Source organism: Lagopus muta, chromosome 13, assembly GCF_023343835.1.
Source record: "Lagopus muta isolate bLagMut1 chromosome 13, bLagMut1 primary, whole genome shotgun sequence".
In the NCBI taxonomy this organism is placed as follows: domain Eukaryota; kingdom Metazoa; phylum Chordata; class Aves; order Galliformes; family Phasianidae; genus Lagopus; species Lagopus muta.
Window position 1 is genome coordinate 10,924,967 of NC_064445.1, and position 23,548 is coordinate 10,948,514.

The 23,548-nt window shown below is 48.6% G+C and overlaps 1 protein-coding gene across 1 annotated transcript; it reads left to right on the forward strand.

The window, feature by feature from the left end:
• Positions 1 to 754: 754 nt before the first annotated feature.
• LOC125699790 (brain-specific homeobox/POU domain protein 3) lies at positions 755 to 2,303 on the forward strand. The gene is made up of 2 exons (XM_048959687.1): positions 755 to 924; positions 1,298 to 2,303. Exons 1-2 carry the CDS (start codon positions 805 to 807, stop codon positions 2,201 to 2,203), a joined length of 1,026 nt encoding a protein of 341 aa, XP_048815644.1. The 5' UTR covers positions 755 to 804; the 3' UTR covers positions 2,204 to 2,303.
• The last annotated feature ends 21,245 nt before the right edge of the window (positions 2,304 to 23,548 follow it).

The window sequence follows — 23,548 nt, forward strand, 5'->3', positions numbered from 1 at the left end:
GTGGCTGTGCCTGCATCTGGGAAGTCACACACATCTCCTATTGCTGGATCTGATCTTTCCTGTGCAGATTGAGAGCTAAAGTACTGTACTTTTGCGGCACACCAGCCTCTCAGGTGCCAGGGCTGGGTTTTCTAGCTAGGATTAATGCATGCTGCTCCCTTGATTTGCTCGGAGTATAACCAAGCACCCTCCTACCAACCCCACAGCCTCTGTCACCATGTTCAGCATTTTTGGGGGTTTCCTTGCTCTGGGGCAGTAGTTCTGCTGCGCCACCACACCTGTGCAGGACTGGGAGCAGCCATAGGGGTGGCAGAGATACAGCCACCAAACACTGCATGTGAGCAATGACTGGATCTGGGCGTGGGGGCACTCAGAGGGAAGGAGGTGCTATGAGGTGATGCTGCGTGCAGGTGTGGATGGATGGAGAAGTGTTGAAGGGACTGGAGAGAGGAATGAACAGATGGAGTAGACAATACAAAAAAAAAAAAAAAGAATTTAAAAAAAAAGAAAAGAAATGAAGAAAAAATAAAGTTGGTGAAACTTTTCCTTATTTCTCTGTTCGATGATTTTATCCCCGGGTGCCTTCTTTGCCTTTGGGAGAGTGGAGGGGGCCCAGTCGGGGGGTGAGCGGAGTGGCCACGGGGCGGGCGGAGGGAGGGGCCTGGCGAAACCTATCCAATGAGCGTCCGGGGGGGCGGGGGGGCCGGGCTATAATGCCCTCGATGCCGGGCGGCAGAGGCAGACAATACCGCGCCCCCGGAGCCGGGCAGCCCGGAGCGCCCCTGCCCCGCTCCCAGCCCAACCATGATGTCCATGAACAGCAAACAAGCTTTCAGCATGCACCCCATCCTGCACGAGCCCAAGTACCCCCACCTGCACACCAGCTCCGAAGCCATCCGCAGAGCCTGCCTGCCCGCCCCCCAGGTAAGCCAGGCGCCCCCCTCGTTGGGGTCCGTGACTTTCTTGGGTTTGGGTTGGGGTTGTGTTGGGCTTGGGGTTCCCATGTGGTGCGATGGGGCTGGTGGGATCAAACGTCCACGGAGTGGCTCTGTCCCACTGCCCAACTCGGAGATTCCTTGGGATTCCCACTGGCTCCATCCTCTCTGCTTTCTTCTGGATGACAAGGGTCGGTGCCCGGGGTACTGCTTCAATTTTTTGGGTGGGAGGCTAAGCTCGGTCAGCTCACCTGGCCCAGGGAACAGAGCAAGATGTCTGTAACGCCACTTGCCTTTAACCCTCTCCCATTCTTCTGGTTTGTTTTCTGCTCCCCTTTTATCCCCCCTAACCCCACATCCAGATCCAGGGTAACATTTTTGCGGGCTTTGATGAGACCTTGCTGCGGGGCGCCGAGGCTCTGGCCGCTGTGGATATAGTATCGCAGAAAACCCACCCGTTCAAGCCGGATGCCACCTACCACACCATGAGCAGCGTGTCCTGCACTCCTACCTCGTCCTCCGTGCACCTGCACCACCCGTCCGTGCTGACCACCCACCACCCCCACCACCATCACCACCAGCCTGCACAGGGCCTGGAAGGAGAGCTCCTGGACCACCTCAACTCTGCCCTCCCCCTGGGAGGGGTGCCGGGTCCCGACGTGGGCTCCACGCCGTCCCACCCTCATTCCCACATGTCGGCCATTAACCACATGGCCCACCACTCCCAACCTATGAACATGTCCCACCCCCACGGCCTGGCGTCCCACGCCGTCATCTCGGGCCCCGAGACAGAGACGGACCCGCGGGAGCTGGAGTCCTTCGCCGAGCGCTTCAAGCAGCGGAGGATCAAGCTGGGGGTGACCCAGGCAGATGTTGGGTCTGCGTTGGCCAACCTGAAGATCCCCGGGGTGGGCTGCCTTAGCCAAAGCACAATCTGTAGATTTGAGTCCCTCACCTTATCCCACAACAACATGGTGGCCCTCAAACCCATCCTAGAAGCCTGGCTGGAGGAGGCCGAGCGGGCCCAGAGGGAGAAAATGACCAAACCAGAGATCTACACGGGAGGCGACAAGAAACGCAAGCGCACCTCTATCGCTGCCCCCGAAAAGCGCTCGCTGGAGGCTTACTTTGCCGTGCAGCCGCGGCCCTCCTCGGAGAAAATCGCCGCCATCGCCGAGAAGTTAGACTTGAAGAAGAATGTGGTGAGGGTCTGGTTTTGCAATCAGAGACAGAAGCAGAAAAGGATGAAATTTTCTGCCACTTACTGAAGAAGGGGCTGGGAAGGCGGCGGGGGCAGTGCCTGGCTCCCCAACTGATGCGGCCCCCCTCAGCCAATATTCCCCCCAGAAATGGGCAGGGTTTGGGTTGATTATTTTTTTTTGTTGTTGTTGTTCTGTTTTGTTTTGTTTACAAAAATCGAAAAGAAAAAAAAGAAAAAAAGGAAAAAAAAAAAACAAATCTAAAAAGGGAAACCCGCCCAAAGCGATGCGAACAGCTCAGTGCCCGCTCCTCGCTCCCGCGGGCAAAGTGGCCCCGCTGTCGTGACTGGTACAGACTGCTTTTGTAGACAAAACTGGAGGGAAAAAAAGAGAAAAGTGGAGAAAATGGAGAAGCTGAAATGAAAGGTCTGGGGGGGGGGGGGGGGGAGGGGGGAGATATGGGGGTGCCCAGAGCCAGAGCAGCGGCGGTGAGAGCCCGACAGGGCTTTGTCGCAGCCTCTTCCTGGCTTGGGTGGGCAAAGGGGATTGGGGCACCGCTCCCTCCTCAGTGTCCCATCTTCTTCTTTTTAAAAACTGAAAGGAAAAGCTAAAAATAACTTAAAAAAAAAGAAAAAATAGAAAAGAAAGGGAACGAGCTGAAGCCGCCCCGACGGCTGTAAATACGAAGGCGCCGGTCCGTGCCCCCCCCCCCCCCCCCCCGCGCTCGCTGCCCGGTCCCTGCGCGCACACACACACACACACAAGCACTTGCATGGTTTTGTTCGCTGTCCCCTCGCATTTTTGCAATAATGTTTCTGTTTCTACCTCATCAGCTAAATTAAAAAAAAAAAAAAAAGTTTTAAAAAAATGAGAAAAAAAAAAAAACGGAATGAAAAAAAAAATTGTTTTTGGCACTTCCCTGGAAGTCACGATTTATTCGGGGGGGAGGGGAGGAAAAAAAAGAAAGAAAGAGGAAATTTATTTTGCTTTGGTTTTTGCCCGTATGATTTCACTGTAACGTATCCTACGCTTCGACAATCAAACCAGTGGGGCTCCCGGGGGCGGCCCGGGGCAGCGGTGCGCGGCGTCCCCGACAGTACCGAACTCTGCACTTTCTAAGGCAAGATTACTCCTTTCTTTTTTTTCTTTGCATATTTAATAGAGAAATTTGCCTCCGAATCCTATGTTGTTGGTGGGTTTTTTTCGTTGCTTTTTTTTTTTCTTCTTTTTTTAATAACTTCTGATTATTATTATTTAAACGAGATTTCGTTTCGCTGTGTGTGTGCTGAATGAAATTTGGTGTCTGTGTACGCTGCAGCATTTCAAATAAACCATGCACGTTTTACCTCACCCCCCCTTCCTGCCTCCTACACTTACTGCACCCGGGGGCGACGCCGGCTCCGCCGCGGGACCCCACCTCATCGCTCCGTCCTTCCTCCTCCGGGCCTGGGAGCAACGAAATAAGGCGAAAAGCATCGAAAATAGGGCTAAACCGCCTTCAGAACCCGGGGCTGATTTTCTCCCACGCAAACCGTACGTGCAGCGAAGCCCCACGCGTGGATTTGGGGACGGAGCAGGGCACGATAACCGGCCGCGGTGCCGCTGAGACGGCGGAGTAACTCCGCTCGCATCGAAACCGCACTGAAAAACGCACTGGAGCTGTGCCGCCGCCAGGCTGGGGGGCCGAGAGGAGCTGTCAGCGGGTGGGGGGGCACGGCACGCACCGAGGGGGTGACGGGTCCTCGTGTTTTTGTTTTGTAACTTTTTATTTTCCGAGAGAAACAAAAGAGAACGCACCGCGCGCATCTCGAGGCGGTGCTGCATCCCCAGCAGCCGGGCTCGGGGGGAGGGGGGAAATGGGAGACGACAAGTGGCAGCACGGCTCCGTAACCCGCAAAAAAGATGGGAAAAACATCCGAAGAAGCCGCTCGGGGAACGCTGGATGAGGAGACGCTTCCCGGAGTGAGCACCGCACTTTTCAGCCCCCACTGGCCCGCACGGGTTTCACAAACCTCATCCCCTCCTTTGTTTTTTTCCTCCGTTCTGATTTTTTCTTTCCTTCCTTCTTTCTTCTCTTTCTTTCTTTTCTTTTTTCTTTTTTTTTTTTTTTTCTCCATGAAGCGAAAAGCGCATTTTCATAAATAGACCTTGGCCAAGTGCTGGCAATGAAATTTTAATGAAGGCTGGATGCTGAGTGCTGCCCGGGGGGGCCTTGGAGAATCAGCTCCGTGCAGCATTAGCAGCGCCCCATTCACATCCCTCCCTCTGCTCCCTCGCAGCCATAACACGCTCCGATCTGCTCCCGTCTTACAGCCTCTTCAATGGCCCTCCACCCCAAGACCGGGATGCCCAGGTGCAAAGCCAGAATCTCCAGCCTCAAAACAGCGCTGTGGGGCTGTGATCACTGCCCCAAGCTCACAGGCATTGCTCTGTCCCCTCTTCAAAGTTTGCAAGCAATGCAATTTTCCTCACCTGCAATCCTAAACTGGGTATTTCACTGATGTGAATGCATGTGAGGTGAGAGGAACCTGTCCACTGCGGGGTGTTGTGAGTGGGTTGGCACATAGGGGCTCAACGTAGGAACAGCAGAGTAGATCCCCAAACCTTCTAACACAGTCTCTCTGCAGTGCACTCAGTGTAGGGAGAGTTTAGGGGAAAGTTCAGAGCAGGGAAAGGAGGCAGAGCTGTGCAAGAAGGAGCAGGATTGCACACACAGGTAGAACAATACATGCACACTCCCTGTTCCTGGAGTGGAAAGGAAGCTCCTGAACTGTGACCCCAAAGCCAAAATAGCATTGAATGAAAGGAGTATTGATTGGGCTGGACATACGTCTTTCTCTCTCTTATTTACTTTTTTCTTCATGTGGGGTTTAACATACTGTGGCTTTGGTGGGCTGTACATCTCTAGGAGTGCATTCTCACCCACCGCTGCTGCTGGCACTGAGGTCAGAGAAATGGTGAAGGCCACACTGGAGACCTGGTCCCTAGTTTACCACCAATGGTAGGGGATGGATGAGGATGGGGTGAGGCAGCTGGAACACAGCTCTCCCTTGGGGCTCAGAAACATCGTACGCAGCTCACATCGAGCCAGGGATAGGACTGGGGCACTGATACAGATGGGGCTTCAAAGCAGAGGTGCACAGCTGAGTGTGCATTGTCCACTGAGAGGAACTAAGGTGTCCACATAGCAGTCCATCTCTGTAAGACTGCGAATGGTACTCCACAGACAGCACTGTACTCACAGTAGAGATGGTGGATGACCGAGTCACATGGAGACATCTCCAAATGGGGACAAGGCTGCAAAGGCTTCCTGAGGAAAGATTCCCATAGGTTCATGGCTGCTAAAGCTCTCAGACATTGGCTGCTGGAGCTCTGCCCAGTGAGCCCTGGGAGATGGATCATTTTGCTATACTTTCATGCTGTTGAGCTCCATGACACGTTCACTGTTGCATTTTCTGCCATAAAAGTCAAATCCCACAGAAAATTTAGGCACCAAACTCCCCCGAGCATACAGGTAAAAACTGAAGGTTATATATGCTCTGCTGAACTGAACCTGCTAACTCTAGGCAAATGCCAATGTGGTTGAAGATGTGAGGGAAGCACTGTCCCTCATTTGTTCTTAGAGCAGAGCAATTTGGTGCAGGGTTGCACCAAAGCACACTGCCAAGGTGCTGGCTGTCCCTCTGGGAAGGGAACTGGGGCAAAGCAAGTTGCTGAGTGCCATCTCTCCATCCCTAAGCTATGTGGTTGGACCCACACAGACCTGTAAAGGACATGGGGGATCAGCAAGGTGACCACCAACACCGTCAACCTCCTCGTTCAAATATTGCCAGCACGTCATAGCTTTGCACTCAGCTTTGGGTCTGGAGGAGAGAAAATGCTCCGTGTTCTTTAAAAGATTTCTGCCTTTGAAAGCCATACAGGTAAAGGATGCCCCTGCTGACGGACTCTCTTCTATTATTCTATGTGTTTTAGTGCAGAGCAGAGCAGATGTATTTTTAAAGAGGCTGGTGCTTGAAGTAGGCTCTGTTCCACTACAGGGGGAAAAAGGAGTAAAGCAGTAATTACAGGCTTCATAGGGGCCCAAGCAAGCAGGAGGACAGCCAGGCTGGAACCCAGGAAGATTAGCAATTAGCTGCCTTTGGAAAGATTTGGGGAATTGGTGCAGGGCAGTGCAGGTATGAGGGACAAACCCCATTCCCAGTCCAGATGTTTCCACAAGACATTCAAACCTCAGCTTTTGTCCACTTGAGTCCCTGTTCATTGCAGAAATTGGGCCCCTTTCCACCTTTCAGCTCAGAAAATGGGAGCTCTGGGGAGCAGCAAACAGTGGGGTGACCCAGCCTTGAGGCATCTCCTAGGCTGCCTTTCCAATAACCAAATTCTGAATTTCCTCCTCTTCCTGGGTCCTTGTGGGTGCTCAGTCTCTCTACAGCCACAAGCAGCTCTAACATTAAACTCTAGCAAGACCAGAGCCATAACATGTTCAAAAACACAGCAACACAGCTCCGTGCTTTACACACTCACTCTTTCAAAAATAAATGTACAGGTTTTTTTGTTTTTTTTTTTAAATAATGTTGAATAAAACCCTCCAGAAATTTAATATGATGCTTTTTACCCAATGCAAACACCACAGTCTTGGTCTCACACCACAGAGAAGAATAGTGCTCTGCTTACCAACTGCTCTACTGAAGCCCTGCAGGATGAGTCCCAAGGTTGGGGTCTGCTCAGGTCCCCTTATTTTCAGCCATAATCTCTCAGGAAGGGCTGTAGGATCCAACTTCGTGTCCCTTTGCGGGTCAGAGACCAGTGAGCTCACACAGGACTGCAGAAACAGTGGGATCCTGGAGATGGAGAAATCAGAGCTGAAATCGGTATTTCACCGGCAGCACCTCACCCAGTTTCCAGCAGCCCGAGGTAAATGAGTGCTTTCTGAGAAATATGAAAATGTCAACTAAGAGCCATGTTTTATTTATACCAGGCAAGGCAGGATTTAGTTTTACAGAAGAAGAAGCAAAGCATTCGTATTTGTACAAAGCCTCGCTTAACCATTCTGTGACAGCCCAAGTGCACATGAATCAGTTTGCTTTGCAGAGCGTGTTCTCAGCAATGCAGCAGCACCTGTCTGAACCCTCTTAGCAGAATCTCCGTCTCATTCATCACCAACTCCAGGAAAGCACACTCTCTCCTCTCTGCATGTATCTATTGGTTAAATGGAGATGCAAACCCACATCAAACAAAGCTCCAACTTGGAGGAAGAAATGTCTGGCGACCTTTCCATACAGAAGGGTGGGGATTCTGTAGACACGGGGAAGTTTTAGTGCTGCAAAGCACATAGAGAAGGAGATGCACTAAATCAAGTTCATAAATCAATGCCATTGAGGTGATCTCAGAACTCTCACTGTGTTGTCCTCACCTGCATATTCCTACTATCAGACAGCTCTGAAGTTATGTCCTCTACCCACCTCTCAACTTATTTCAGAACAACATAGACCCCTCTTTGTGTTAAGAAAGTGTCCTGTAGGTACTGTCAAAGGGTTGATGGCCTGGCATTGTCTAGAACAGGTCCTTCAGCAGGATCAGGAAGGGCTCTTCACACTTCCCACCTCTGCAGGTTAGGACAGGCTGGGAAGAAGGCTGGCTCCACCATCTGGGCACCCCAGCCAACCTGCTGAGCTCGGGTCCTGAAGAGCCTCACACCACAGCAGGTTGTCCTGATGGTGATGGACACTTGACAGATGGCACAAGCTGGAGCAGACCCCAAAATCAAGTCACCATCAGATGAGCCTCACCTTTTGCAGCCCCTTGGAAAACCCCTCAGGGAATGGGCTAACCGCATGCTCTGAGCCTCAGGGTTCATCTATCCTATCCCATGGGTCTGCTCAGGCAGACAGGCTGGGGCTGAACCAACAGCAGAAAGAGTCCCCGGCTCCAGCCTCTCCCATCAGAGACCGAAGGCTCCCAGCTGGGAGATGCGAGGCAGCTCAGCTCCTCTGCATGGCCTAATGGCTCCTGATGGCTCTTCCCGGAGATGTTTCAATAGTCTTTGCCTGAGTTTCTCCCTCGCAGGCTGCTGTACTTGGTGCCTGCCATGCGCAGTCTTAGCACTGCACTGCTCTCCTGCAGCCAGCGTAGGAGAGTGCTGACAACCTCTGGGTTCTTGCATGGATTTTTCCTTACCTTAGCTGTGCTGTTTGGTTCAGATCTAAGCGAGCTCTTCATGCATGCTGCTTCTATGTCTTTATTAAAAGACACAGCTTAAGGAGGGGGTGGAAAGTAGATCAGATCTAGATACTCTCTGCAGTCAAAACCACGGGAATCTTCCCTGCAACTGTTTGCAGCCTGCAGCAGCTGTGCAGTCCTACCAGCAGGATGCAGGATCAGCTCTCTGCCCATCACTAATTTATCTCCAAGTGCAGCCACTCTGCTTGCCATCTTTGTGCTGCAGGTGTGAAGGCAGGCGGGGAGGCAGGGACACGGCCCCAGTGGATGCAAAGCAGCACCAGGGGATGCAGGAGTCATGCTGATGGAATGCTGAGCTGTGTTTCCCATAGCTCAAGGAGGAGCTCAGCTCTGCTGTGAGACAGGAAGACAGCATGAAAGCTGCTCTGGCTATTTGTGACATGTGAGACACGTTCATTGGGGGCTTTTCTGGTGTGGGCTTTTTCTTTTTTCTTTTTTGGATTGTTTATTTGTTGGCTGGTTGTTGTTATTTGGTTTTTGTTGCTTTTTTTTTTTGGTACAGGAAGTTTTCCCTCTGGAATTTTTATTGTCAGCTCTCTTGGAATGAAGACCATCATTCCAGGTGGCACTGACACTGCTAGAAGCCAGCTCTGCAGTACTCCTAGGGCAGCAGTTTGGACAGAGCAGGTTCCTTGTGCCAGGCAGGGTGTGGGGACTATTTAGACCACTGAGAATGGACCTCCCTTCTTGACATCCTACAGAAGTTGCCAGAAGTGACTGTAAAGGATCAGAAAAGCCAGCTTCCTTTCACCTGAGAGCATCAAAACAAGATGTTGCACCAGCTTGGGAGGGCACAGCTACAAACTTATCACCATAACGTACCCAATCCCAAATCCTGCCCATAGTCCTCCCCAGATCAACCCTATTATCAGATTAGAAACAATCTTTTACCTTCGTTCCTTGTCTGGAATGGTGCTGTTAAACATCTGCTGTGCTGAGCACCAGGAGCAGCTGCACTAAGCCTCCCCTTGCTGCTGGAAGGGGCTGATGTTTGCCATGGTGGCTGTGCACCCTCCTGCTGAACAACTGACTGTTGGGAGGTACTCGCTGAGCCAGCCACATGCTTCGTGATGTCAATTGTAGTTCAGTGTTAATTATTTATGATAAAACTTCATAATGTGCTGGTAAGTGGGCTGCAGGACATTTTGGTTAAATTAAGGAAACCTTAAAGCTCCCTCTACAGGGCTTTGTTCTTTGTGCCGTGCTTAGAGCAAAGGTTCAGTTAAAACTGAAGCACTACAGACTTCTGCCTATGGCCTTCAATTGCTGAAATCATGGGAGTGTGGAGATTTCTGAGTCCTGGCTGGGCAGGCTTAGCAGAGCCCTGGTGAATGCTCTCTTAGGTGATGGAATTCCTCTTGGCTTGACCTCTCTTTTCCAAACAAACATCTAAACTCAACAGGCTGAGTCTTTGTGGGATCAACTCCCAGTGCTTTTACACCCCCAGTTTAGTTCATTTAATTTCAGACTAGGATTTTAACATGCTTTTAAGGAAGAAAAAAATCAGCTTATTTTCTTGGATTTTTCACTGGGACTACAGCATGGTGGGATGCACTGTATTGACATCCTTGGTGACTCCTGACCACCAGGCTTTAGCAGGCTGTGCAGATAATAGAATCATAGAATCATTACGGTTGGAAAAGACATCTCAGATCACCAAGTCCAACAGTCATCTCCTCCCCACATGCCCACTAACCATGTCCATCAGTGCTACATCCACACATTTCTTGAACACCTCCAGGGACAGTGACTCCATCACCTCCCTAGGCAGCCTGTGCCACTGCCTCACCACCTTTCCTGAGAAGTTGCTGTTTTGTCCTAATATCCAACCTGAATTGGACCAATTCCTTCACAGCCTCTATCTTCTCCCTCCTTCACTCACTGATGTGCTGGACTTTACCATCCCCCAACCAAGTGCTTCCCAGCAAATAGTTAAGGAGCCACTTGCTGGATGTCTTGGTTGGTGCATTTGTTAATGGAGCTTTGCCCTGCACGCATGCCAAAGGGTTAGACCTTGCTCTTCCAACTCTCTGCCTGGAAAGGAGCCAAAGCCACAGATTCTTCCTGGGAATGGCTGGGTGAATGCAACCTGCATCAATCCTCCTGCAGCCTAGGTCTTACACAAGTGCTCCCTCTGCTCTCTGGAAACCCTATGGGGACACAAATAAAATCAGCAGCGAGGCTCACAGTGGGCTTTAACTCTGCTTTTCTTGTCCTGAGTATTGTTAAATGGGAGCTTAACCCAAATAAGTCCCTTCCTCTCACCCCCACCCTGCGCTCAATTCTCACATGCTGAATGCTTTTCTCTGCTCAGCCTGACCACCTGACTACAAGCACCAGGTGAATGCTAAGCTTTGAATTTTCCGCAGGTTACACCCCATAGCAAATCTCACAGGGTTCCCAAGGCCTTGGATTTTCCCATGGATATTCCAACAAACCATGCTGTGTTCCCAGGGACACAGGGAGTGTTATGAGGTGGGGGACCCTAAGGGCATCCCAAGCCTTCAATGAAGCGGTGAGTGGCAGTGCCACCCTTGGTCCCGGAGGTGACACCTTTCTGAGGCTTACGCCTGACATACCCATCTGCATCATATCACCCCAAATATCAGTGTCATTATACGATAGTGCTTGCAGGTCCTCAGCAAGAGGAGGAATTACTACTGGGCTGGATCAAGTTGGTGACACAGAAACAAGCCCTCACCTGTACTGCGTTTGCTGCCACAGCTACAGCAACTTTCAGATGCACCAGACAGATTCTGTTTGAAGCCTCACTAAAGAAGATGATTGACACAGATCTGGTAGAAGAAACACTTAGAACTTGTACTTGAGTATCCCTTTTGGATGTGTTATTTCTTCCTGTTCTCCCACCATTTATTACTAATGTATTGTATCGATATGGCTTACTATGCTGCTCATGAATGAGGGAACATCTTTATCTCTTTTCTGATGGATCAATGTCCTTCCAGACCAACCTTCACGCCTTCAGTTTTTGCCAGCTAGCTATTTCCTTGCTCTTACTACAGCCAAGAAAATCCTTTGCTTAGTAGAGGGTTGGGTCTACACATTTTTCTAAGCTCCAGTGACACAAACATTTGGTGGCTGGGGACAGGTGCATCACAGTGGAGCTTGGAGTCAAGCAGTCACTTTCATGTTACAAACCATGACCACTGGCATAGACAAGTTGCTAAGAATCTGCTCCTGGGCACCTTTCCAAAGATGAAAAATGGAGAAAGGACACAGGTTGATTGACAAGGAGATGGTGGGAACAATGAGCACCTGAAAAACCAGCAGGGATAGAGAGAATCCACTTAAAACAAGCCAGGAGGGAGTCACAGGCAAGTGACTGTGCACTTTGCAGGGAATGGAAGTGCAGCTTGCCTCTGAGCCAAGCCTTGATGGCTGCACTGTGCTTTGTAAGGCTCTTGGCTCCTGTGTGCCAGGGCCAGCATCCTTCTGTGGGCTGGTGAGGCCAGAAGGGGGGCCCTCCAAGCTACTCCACGTATGTAACTCACCCAAACTCTCTTCTCTTCACTGGACTGAGTTCTGCTGTGCATTATGGCAACGGACGTGAATTGTCTTTAGAGGGGCTCAGGTGAAGCTAAACACTGCCATGGGCAAATATCACCTCCATGCATCAAGTCTTGCTTTATCCCTCTTAATCACGAACTGCAAAATATACATATAATTATGGAAAGCAAGGCAAAAAGCATCCTTAGACCCTTGAAAGGTCTTTACTTTAGCCTGGAGAAGAGTGCGAGCCTGGCTGTTCCCTGTCTGTGCTTGCATGATGGAAAACTCTTTCCCACAAACTCCCATCTCAGTGCTAGAGACTATAAACGCTGCTGACATTCAGCACCTCCAAGCACCACACAACCCTGTCCAGCCTTTGCTCACCATGCTTAACGTCAGATCTCTCCTTCCTACACGTATCCCCTGGCTCTGGATGGAGAGCAGCAATTCCCATAACATCCCAGATCAATGCTCTGTGTCCTGCACCACAGCAATAGGGGAAAAAGTGTTCCATGGACGGCATCAGCCACTCCAGATGATTTGGAATGCTCTTCCCCTTCTTTCTCTCATTTTCTTTCTTTCTTTTCTTCCTTCTTCTTTCTTTCTTCCTCTATTTTCTTCCTTCCTTTTTCTTTCTTTTTTTCTCCTCAAGCTTTGTTCATCTTTTTTTCTTTTTCTCTCTTTTTTTTTTTAACCCCCCCCCTCCTTGCAGCCTCTGTTCTTCATCCATTATTTAGGCTTTTCTGACTGTAACAGCAACATTCGCCTTGTATACCTTGTGTGGGGTTTAAAATATAGATAAAAGCAGAAGGTCGGACTTGAAACACAGATTCTGACGGTTGCTGCTGACTTTGTCTGGAAGCTACAAAATCTGGAGCTGTCTGTGCCCAGTGATGGTATTGGTACAGTTGTGTGTGTGTTTTTCTTTTCCAGTTGATATTCCTGCAAAACTGTCTTGGTATTTGATGTTTTCATTCAGCCTTTCAGTTTCTAAAAGTTCTGGGGCCCAGCTGGCTGCAGGACAGGAGAGCTGGGCTCATGCATACCCTGCTGCTGGGCTGCAGGTGTGGTGCCTGCTGCTCACCTTTCTGCATTGAGCTGAGAGAAGCTGGCAGGTGTCTCTATCCAGGATCCAGCAGGCTCTAATTGGCACCTCCGGTAGGAGATTCAACAAAGCTAAGGACTTTCCCTTTTAATTATAAATGCCCATGTTTCTTTTATGCCTGCTTTCTTCCACCATCGAAGCAATTGGGTTGTGAGGACAAATGTTTGTGGGAAACAAATTTCAAAGTCAATATGTGAGCAATCCCAGAAAACATGCTTCTATTTGAATGGGCATCCTTCCAACCAGGAGACAGAGATAGACCATGTGATATAGACAACCAATTGCAAATGAGCCCCAATCTCAATATTCATGAAGGAGTGAAGACCTGCTAATGAGCATGACCACAAATGACAAGCAAGGAGGTTGCTCACCGTTCCTCAAGCATCAGGAAAGAGGTAAAAGTCAGTAAATAAATCCTGATTCTATATAAGAAAGAACATTTTCACAGTAAGGGTGGTGAGGCACTGGCACAGGTTGCCCAGAGAGGTGGTGGTGCCCCATCCCTGGGGACACTCAAGGTCAGGCTGGACGGGGCTCTGAGCACTTGATGGAGCTGTAGGTGTCCCTGTTCAGTGCAAAGGGGTTCAAAAGATGGCCTTAAAGGGTCTCCTCCAACTCAAATGATTCTGTGTAATATCTTAAATATACTTGTATACAGTTCCTTATTTACGTTACTGGTACTGAATATAAAGGCCTCATGGAAGACACCCGTCTGACTGAAGGATCTTAGGAAAGAGGCTCTATCTTTTGATGGCTGAGAGGGCTTGTAGGAAAGAAATCACCTCATGCCACATAGAATCATAGAATATCCCAAGTTGGAAAGGACCCATAAGAACCATCAAGTCCAACTCCTGGCTCCACACAGGACAACTCCCCCCCCTCCCAAAAAAAATCAGACCATATGTCTGAAAGCAATGTCCAAACACCCCTTGAACTCCAGCAGCTTGGTTCAGTAAGCCATTGGGAAACCTGTTCCCTGCCCACCACACTCTGGTGCAGAACCTCTTCCTGATATCCAGCCTGGTATCTCACAGCACATGCAGTCTGTAAGGACGAGAATAGCTCATCAGCAGAGGCACCACCCAAAGGAAGGAACACACAACCTGATGGCTTTGCTGTACAAACTTAATCATGAGGACCGTGCAAATCATCTCAATTGCCTGTGAGATGCAGAAGTCTGGCTGCTTAGCCCTTCTGGCATTGCTGCTTCTCCAAGATGAGGGGGATCCTCAGAAAACATGCTCATTTTTCATGTCAGTGAGATCCACAGAGGTAGAGAAATCAACTGAATAAATGACAAATGCTCTTAGGAATGGCTGAGGTGCCACTGTAAATGAAGATATTGATGGAGGAATGCCAGCCACATCTGACAACACTCAGCAGAAGCCAGGTGACATCACTAGGTTCTGCATACTGGGAGGTTAATGGGGCATGTTCTCACCCTGAGCTGAGCTTTCACAGAGAACAAGGGGATTGGCTCAGCAAAAACAGACCTAATACTCTCAGTCACTGGATTTCTGCTCTGAGCTGTCTCCAATAAAGGTGCCTGCATCCTTTTTCTCATTCAGCTGAGACAGCATCTGACCCCACAGGGATCTGCAGGATGGGTGCAAGTCAGCCTGAAAGCTCTTAGGTGAAGGAGCACTGGATATGTTAATGGCAAGTATTGTTAGGAAGTTTCCATAGCCCATCTGGCACTCAAAATAACTTCTTCACCATAGCCCCAGGGAAAATTTATCTGTCAGGATTAGGCTGGCTGTCCCAGGCTCTGCCCTTACCTAAACTGGATTTGGAAGAAAATGTATTTGGAACATGTACTTGTCTGTGCTGTTACAGCAGCTCTGGGAATGGCTGATGGAACACAGTCCATGAAGAAATCCATCACCAGGGATCAGTGTATAAAAATACAAACAATTACAGGAGAAATAGAACCAAAGTTACCAAAGGAAAAGGTACCCTCAAGACCAAAGGCTGTTGGTGAGCCAGCATCTCTGGATGTGGGGATCACAACAGCACTGCTTGTATTGAAATGGGAGGTTACAAGTTCGTGGGGCTTCTGAAACAGCACTAAGGAACATCTCTGAAACACACAGGGTGACATCTTTAAGTCTTCAATTGGCCAGCCAAGCCAGGCTTGCAATTTACTCTTCCCAGGATCTTAGGCACCCAAAGGAAATAAAGAAATAGCATTTCTGATAAATCCAGGAATCACAGCACTGTTAATAGTCAGAATCAATTAAGATGACATCACTAAACTCAAAGTTATGTGCTAGGAGTATAGGACTTTTTAAAAATTATTTTATCTGTACAGATGTCTCATTTGAAATCTTACTGAGCTCCTGGCAGACTGGCACTGAATAATCATCCCTTTATAAAGTGCTTTCTTTCCACCGGTGCTCAGTACATTTGGGAATCTGTTCCCATTCTGATGCTTTGAACGTTCAACTTCCTGACACCAAACGCTCGGTGACAATCCTCGTGCTTAAACACTGAAATGTAAAAATCACTGAATGCCCAACTGCCCTTGCTGAGCTCAAGTAGGACTGTGAGTGCCCAGTGCTCCCTGAGGGAACCCAGGGTTTTTAACCAGGTCTTTCCTCATGCTTTTGGTGATGGAAGTCCAAGGTGCCAAGTTGAGCCTCATGCTCTTCCACTGGTCCTGAGCACTTGATGCTCCCACTGGTGGCTGTGAGGACTGAAGACACTCCAGACTTCCAAAACGGGTCCCTCAGCATGCAATAATCTCTTAGCAGCCTGAGAGTTAGTTTTGTTCTCTTCCACTGGTGCCGTCCATTTTGCCTTTGGCAAGCATCGATTTTCCGCAATTCCCCCAAGCCCGCATAAAGCAGCTGCCAACACGGCTGCCTCGTGGGAACCACTTCTTTTATTTGTTGAACAAAAGAATCATCAACATTGTCTTCAGCGATGTTGGGCGAGTGGAGCCTGGGACCAGGATGCCGAGCTCCCTCTCCTGGCTGCCGGATCAAAAAGAACATCTGAAGAGTCCTTCGGACCGCGCACTTCTGAATTGCTGGGCTCTGGCTGGAGGACAAAGAGCCCTTACAGCTGTTCTGCTGAATTTCAGGTGTTGACATTCTTCTCACCCAATAAAAGTGTTGGGAACTAAGCTCAACGTTTTGGAGAGAAATATTAATTGAACACGGAGCCCATTTCCCCTTTTCTCTCGTCTGTCGCTATTAGTAAACAAATTGAGCAAATAGCACTGAGAGCCTATGCAGAAAATCCACCTTTTGCTCCCACTGTCAATTATCAGTGAAATGTTAGCCCACAGGCAGGGAGTGGAACAGGACATTCACATGGAGATTTGCCAGGGCAGAGAAAAGCCCTTGTTTTCAAAGAGTTAACATCTCTCTCTGGTCCCATCTGAAATGATACCAGCTCTTCTATGCTCAGCTAAGAGCATACATGCAGTCGGGATAAGGCATCTGGATCTTGAGAGGTGGTCAGTGAAGACACGCCAGTGGGTGCTCTGGAGAGATGGGTCTGCAGGACTAGCATGGGCCAACAGGATGCAAGCAGCACTGAGGGCTCACAGAGAGCTCAAAGTCTCATTGCCCTTTCTGTTCACCCTTCTTCACTCACACATCTAAAAATCTTCAAATCAATGTAAAAAAAAAAAAAAAAAAACCAAACCACACAAGTGACAGCCATGGCTCAGCTTCACAAGACCATTAAATATTGCTGTTCCCAAACCAGGACTATCCTCTCCTCTCTTTAGCAAGATGCAGTGGTCCAACAGATGCTGCAGACTTAGGAAGTCCGGTTTTACTCCTGAGCCAGGCCCCAAAATTTGGGCTGAACAGCACATAGATCTGTCTTTACTCCTCAGAACAGGTTCAGAATAGATGCAGCCCAGATCACCCATGGCAGAAACATGAATTCTTCTCATTCAAAAGCAAAGTTGAAACAATCCATCCATCTGTTCTGGGCTGCTTTACATGGCTGACCACAAGGTATCCACCTTGGCATAGCGTGAGGACAGGCTGAGCTCACATGCTTCAACGTGTACACAAGTATTGAATACCATGAAAGACTGAACTGTAGGTAGGCCAGCCATCACAAGCTGATTTGCTCAAAACTTTTATTTCTTTGAAGCAATTTTACTGCTTCAACTCCCTTCTTAAATAAGACCTAGAAGAACTAGAACAAATGCAGACAGAGGAAACAGAAGTGGCCAGAGGTACACAACAGTTTCCACTTCGGAGCAGGTAAGCTGACATGCTTCTTCCATCAGCTTTGGTAATCTGGCATAGGATGGCCACCAAAGCTCCCAAACTTCTCCTGCATCTGTCCAATACCTTACACTCATTCCCCCTGCATCAACAACTCACCCTGAGCAGCTTCTTATCCTCTGTATCCCATCTCAAGGGGATTCTTGGAGTAGGAAGGACCTGGTGAGAAGTGGACAGATATTTGGAAGGGGGTTGTAAGTCCTGGGCTCAGACACAGCACACCATGGCCTTCTGCAACGGCAGGATGGCAAAGAGCAGGAAGAGTGGATGCTGCTCACACGAGATACAACGCCCTCTCTTTGGTGTCTTTCATGGCCAAATCCTGCTTGAGCTAGACGTGTTATGACAAGAGGGGAAAACGAGCTTCACAGTGCAGTGACGAGCAGCTCAAAGGAGGAAGAGCCTTCCCATGTAAAAGGGAAACGAAAGCTCAGCAACAAGGTCACCTCCACTGCCTCAGGCAATCTGAGGGATGACAAAAGTTGAGACGTGTAGCACAGCAGCAGAAGACAAAAGCCATCCCTGGAGGGCAGAAAGAAGGGGGAGCACACAGCATACAAGGAATTTAATGTGGGGAAAGCCACCAGGATTGCTTTCATTTAAAGGACACGCTCCTGCCTGGATAATGTAGGATAATGGCTTGCAGAGGTTTGACCAGAATTTACTCAGAGCCTTTTATGCTTCAGACCCTGGCACCACCACCAGGTGGGCAGGTGGCCAAGCAGCACACAGCAACACAAATAATTGTGGGAATTTGGATCTTGTCTCCAGCTCTATAGCTTCTTACTCTTATAACTGTCACTTTCCAACAGATCCAACAGTTTCTAAGAGCAGAATGTTCAGGACAAGTGCTATCTTGCTTGGACTGGAAGGGCAAATAGTCTGAAAGCCAACAGCAGCAGAGAGGCAGCTGACTCCAATGTGAGTGAACAGCTGGGAAGTGCACAAGTTCTCCAGCAGCACAGGGGAAAAGCAAGTGGAGGCGCCTAGATCTGTGCTGCAAGTTTTAGCAGAGGAGAAAATTGGACACTGTTCAGTGCAAAGTGCTTGGCACAAAGGGAATAACTGGGAACATGGTTTGGGGTAGCACTGCAGACTGCACCAAGACAGTACATCTGGAGTCAGCGCCTCAGGCACACAGCACAGCCCTCAGTGTTGGAGTGCTGGGGGACAGACTCATCCAAGCACTTCCTGGAGCAGTGGAGGAAAGCAGTCTCAGAGGTATTGATTCAGAGCTTCACAGCTGTGAGTGCTCTGAGAGCAAAGGGATGGGCAAGGAGAAGCAATGTCTGAATTCTGCAGCTGTCCAAGACCGCCTGCACAAGGCTCTCTGTGCCGTCCTCCATTCCCCATTCATGTCTTGGGTACAGTGTGCTGCACAAGCGTGCCTGCAAGGAAAGGCAGCTTTGTGTTTCTGCTGAAAGCTCCAGTAAGGGAAGTCTCACCTTGCAATTGGCCTCACAGAGAGACCTTTGTTTTGAACGGCCTTCAGGGGTTCCTTCCAACTCTCCTGCAATATTCTGGGACACTACAGCTCCATCAGGTGCTCAGAGACCCGTCCAGCCTGACCTTGAGTGTCTCAGGGATGGGGCACCACCTCTCTGTGCAACCTGTGTCAGCGCCTCACTGCCCTTACTGTAAAAAATTTCTTCCTTATATCCAGTCTAAGTCTCCACTTCTTCAATTTGAAGCCATTTCCTTTGTCCTATCACAACAGATCCTGCTGAAGATTCTGTTTCCTTCTTTCTTACAGCCCCCCTTTAGATACTGAAAACATCCGTGGACACCAGAAAAGGCAAGATTTGCACAAGGGAGCTAAGCTCCACATAGCCCTAACAGTTGAGGAGAACTCACTCAGGCATGAGGGTGACCAAAGAGCCCTAAGATCTTCACATCCTCTCTTATCACCCCAGGTCATTTGAAACCCCTCTCCTGGGTGTCTGAATTAAGAACCTTAAGGATGTTATCACAGAGCAGAATTGTCTTTGAGCTGCAAATAAGAGTTAAAGTGGTGCTTGGCAGCTTGGAAGCCAGTACCACAGCAATATCTTTCAATGAGGCAGCTGTATTTCCCCTTTCTATCACACACATTTAAAAGCTTTTAAGACAATAATCCATCCCCTCTGCTGGCAAACGCAGTGCTGGGCTATTCTTTGGGTTCTTAAATCATTTTAAAATACAGGGCAACATTGTCTTAAAAGCCTTTTCTCTCTCCCGGCTTCAGGAAACCTCAGTGCAGCTCTGCAGATCTCACCACACTTGGAGACACCAGCACAGGGCATTCCGGGGATCCATTACCAGTCAGAAAGGGCTGAGCATTGCCTGACAATGACAACGCACTGCCACGGGCAAGGATCTTCTCACTACGTCATTTCTAGGCACTCAATGGGACTGCCTACAAGGCCCAGAGATTCCTGTACTATTTTTTAGGATTTAATGTATTAGTTTTCTGTACTAGAAGTAATCTGTGTTGTCTGAGTTGCTTAAGGGCAGGAATGGATGGCTTGGCTACTAAAACTCAGCTTTAGAGAGAGGATGCACCTGGTTGCACAGGCAGAGCTTTGGCTGCAGTGTCCTTTATCTCAACTATCCTCATCCAAATTTGATTTCAAACCCAGACAATTCTGTACTCCAACTTTATCATTGCTGCATCATCTCAGATAGAGAACAAAGGCGATGAAATGAAGACATTGACAAGACTTAGAGGGCAGCTCCCCCACATAAGGCTGTTATTTCTGTTTCCCTTTGGCAAAACCGAACATTTTCAGCCCAGTTAGCAGCTCTCAATAGCCAGAAGCTAGCATGCTCCTCCCCATGAGAGTCAGGCATGCCTTCTGGAAATTCCTAAGTTCAGCCACCTAAAAGACACAGAAGGTTTTTGCACACCTCTTGGCATAGTTTTGTCAGGCTTGTTGTTGGGTGTGAACAGGGAGATGGCACAACCACAGCCAACTCAGTAGAGAACAATAGTCCTTGCCATTTGTCAAACCTTCCAGGTAGCCAAGACAATCCAAGAGATGCTATTTCTTGGTTTCCTGACTCCCTTATCCCAATTTCTGCTACTTTGGATATGAAGGAAGGGTGATGTGAGACTGCTTCTGGTGCAATACAAACACCCATGCTCACCTGCCTAGCACATCCCTTACAGAGCTGCCCACTCCTTTTACCAACTCATCACTCAGATAAGTAGAAAAAGGGTTGCTGCTTCCCCTTCAGGCAGCCCAAATCCCCCACGCAGGAAGGATTCCCAATTCCTTTTCTACCCTGTACCTGGCAGCTTTATATTCTACATGACGAGCCTGTGTGACTCTTGCTTCCTGGGAGTCAGGGTTCTCAACAAGGGGTCCATGGAGCAGGAGCTCCACTGGGCAGTGATGTTCTGCCCTAGGGCTCAGTACTGCACAGTCTGGAGCTCTTTTCGTTTTCTTTCCTACTTCAGGGATAGCAAGTTCTCTTGCCAAGATCCTGCTCTATTTATGGAGGTATTTGGGAACTGCTAAGGTTGTGTGGTGCAGTGTGGGATTAATCCAGCTTAAGCTGGGAAGCAGCCCTGAAGGGTGAGGATGGAGAGGAAAAAGACAGTTTTATTATCTAGTTGGGAAAAATAATTCCCCAGCAGGGAGAGAGGAGGCAGTTGTGAATATGGCATAGTGATACACACACAGTCCCTCCTGCACATAGGATCATAGAGCTATTAAGGTTGGAAAAGACTACTAAGATTAACCCAATCATCAACCCACCCCACCATGCCCACTAACCACGTCACTCAGTGCCACATCTCCACATTTCTTGAACGCTTCCAGGGATGGTGACTCCATCTCCTTCGGCAGCCTGTTCCATACCCTCACTCCTCAGAAGTTTCTTCCTGAGGATCTCCTGTGCCTCAGGGTGTTTTTGGGGCTAGATCACAGCCCCCTTTCCTTCCTGACCCTCTCCAAAAGTGCTTTGAGCCTACCCAACTTTTGCATCCCTCTTCAAGTTGCTGAACTTTCTCCACACTCACTCCTGCTGCTGCCAGGGATCCTCCGCCTCGCCAGCACTCACCGCTTCATTTATCTGCAGGATCAGTTGTAGCCGTATTGATTTTTCCTCTCGCCCTCTCCTCTCTGTGTTTGCTTTCTGAATTATGCAGCGGTGCAGTTTTTCCTCCTCACGAGTAGCGAGTGAATTGCAGAGGATCAATTGAGCCCTGCCATAGTTTAGTCAGGAATCCCCAGTAGGGGCCAGAAGAGAGAAAGGAGAAGGGGAGATAATGAAGATGGGGTCGATCAATCCAATCGTGGTGCAAAGGAAAGAAAGGAAAAGAAGAGAGAAAAGGGGTTTGAATAATCAGGCACTTTTCCTCATGCAGTCCTCAGATCCCCCAGTCTCAATCAATAATCAACTTTGACACTCATTGCTTCAGAAACAAACACAAAAAAATCCTCCTAAACTCAAATAATGTTGTGCTTTATAGCATGAGAATAGCCAATGATGCCCTGGTAAAGATGAGGATAGGGATAAGATTTCTTCTCCCTTCTTCCTCTTCCCTTTTAAAAGTGTGTGTTATGAAGGCTGGCTAGATCCTGGCTGAGCCGAGATGAAAGGAGTGCAAACAGGGCTTTTAGTAGTTTTGTTGTTGCAATTATTTTGCCAATAGTAATGATTTCAAGACAGGATACAGGATCTTTGATGCTGTGCTGGTGACGTGGACGGGTGGACAGAAAGTTGCTAGCTTTGTTACAGCTCCGCATGCAAATTGAGAGGGAGATGAAGCCTGGGGGTGTAACCAGACATTGGCTTTCATAGCTTAAGGCGTGCAAATTAAATACAAGAAAGTGCCTGAGACAAGGCTCAGGTGCCATCTGCTTGTCAGGACAGCAAGAGACACCACTAACCACTTCCATTAATGCTGTGTCTGTAAAGATGCTCCAGAATTCATTCCCATCACAGGGTTCCTGTGCTGACTTCACAGGCCAGAAGAACAAATGCACAAAGTATTTTGGGCTCCTGCTCTAACTGCATCATCCTTCCCAGACAGAGCAGTGAACTGGAGCTTGCAGAGGCATAAAAATAGCAGGTAAGCACTGCAGGTGTGAGTAGGGACTATGGATGATTGGCCACTATATCAGAGACCCAAGTCAGAGAACAAATGAACTTCCTGTGCTTTAGAACTTGAAATCAGGACAAGCTTTTATTTCCCCAGAACAATTTCAGCTAAATGGAGCCTCTCTATACTGATGAAGATGCTGGGAAGAGACTTCTTCTCTAAACAAAATTCTCTAAATTAGGAGAAATATTAAAAAATTACTTCTTCCCTTGTCATGCATACCAAGCTTCACAAGGAGAAGTGAGACCACCCTCCCCTACGATGCAGGAATTAACTTCATGGAACAACAAAAAAAATCAGTAAGTAACACAAAGGAAAGCACAGCAGTGACAGCAAAACAGCAAGGACCCAGGCTACAGCAAGTGAGAGTTTGCTCAAATACAACAGCTGTGAGCACAGAAATAAAGGGAAAAAAAAAACTTCTTACCTTCAGAAAGTCTCCAGTAGGCAGGGATCTCCAGCAAGATACCCTCACCTCCACTGCCAACCCTTAAATGAGGTCTGGGAAGGGATGGATCCTGGCTGCACCCCCTCCGGTCATTCAGGTAGATTGCATGCACCTGAGCTCCTCTGTGTTGGCCCTGCCTTCCCACCAGGTGCTCAATCACTGCTTCAAGCTGTGACTCAGCATTTCAGCTACAGTTGGAAAAGACCACTAAGACCATCTAGACCAACAATCAACTCATCAGTCCAACCATCAATCCAATAATTTAGCCCCTATCTTCTATACCCACAAAATTTGTAGGAACATTGTATGCCTGAGATTTCTCACTCCAATTCGCTGACATGAGCCAACAGGTTTGGAAATTACTAATGAGAAAGGGGAGCCCACTCGACATAGGATTAAAAGTTATATGTGGAAAAGCTTGTTGTGGGGTGTGAGCTGGGAGAATGGGATCATAATAAAGCTATCAATGGGAGAGTATGGGACAGAGAGATGAAGCTATCAGAAAAACTTAGCTGCTGCCTTCCTCAGATTCAGATTAATATGTGTGTGTGTGAAATAAGAAACTTCTAAGATGATGCTTTCAACATGATTTGCTTTATAATTTTCCTAATGTTCAGTGCAAGGAATGGAGGTACAGCTCAACTCGATAGGGGTAGAGGTACAATTTAACATTCCCTGACCCCATTGCTTCTGCAATTACTGCTCACATTGGTGTTTGTAAGACCTTGACACACCATACTACCTCACTTGTCCATCTTGCATGGAT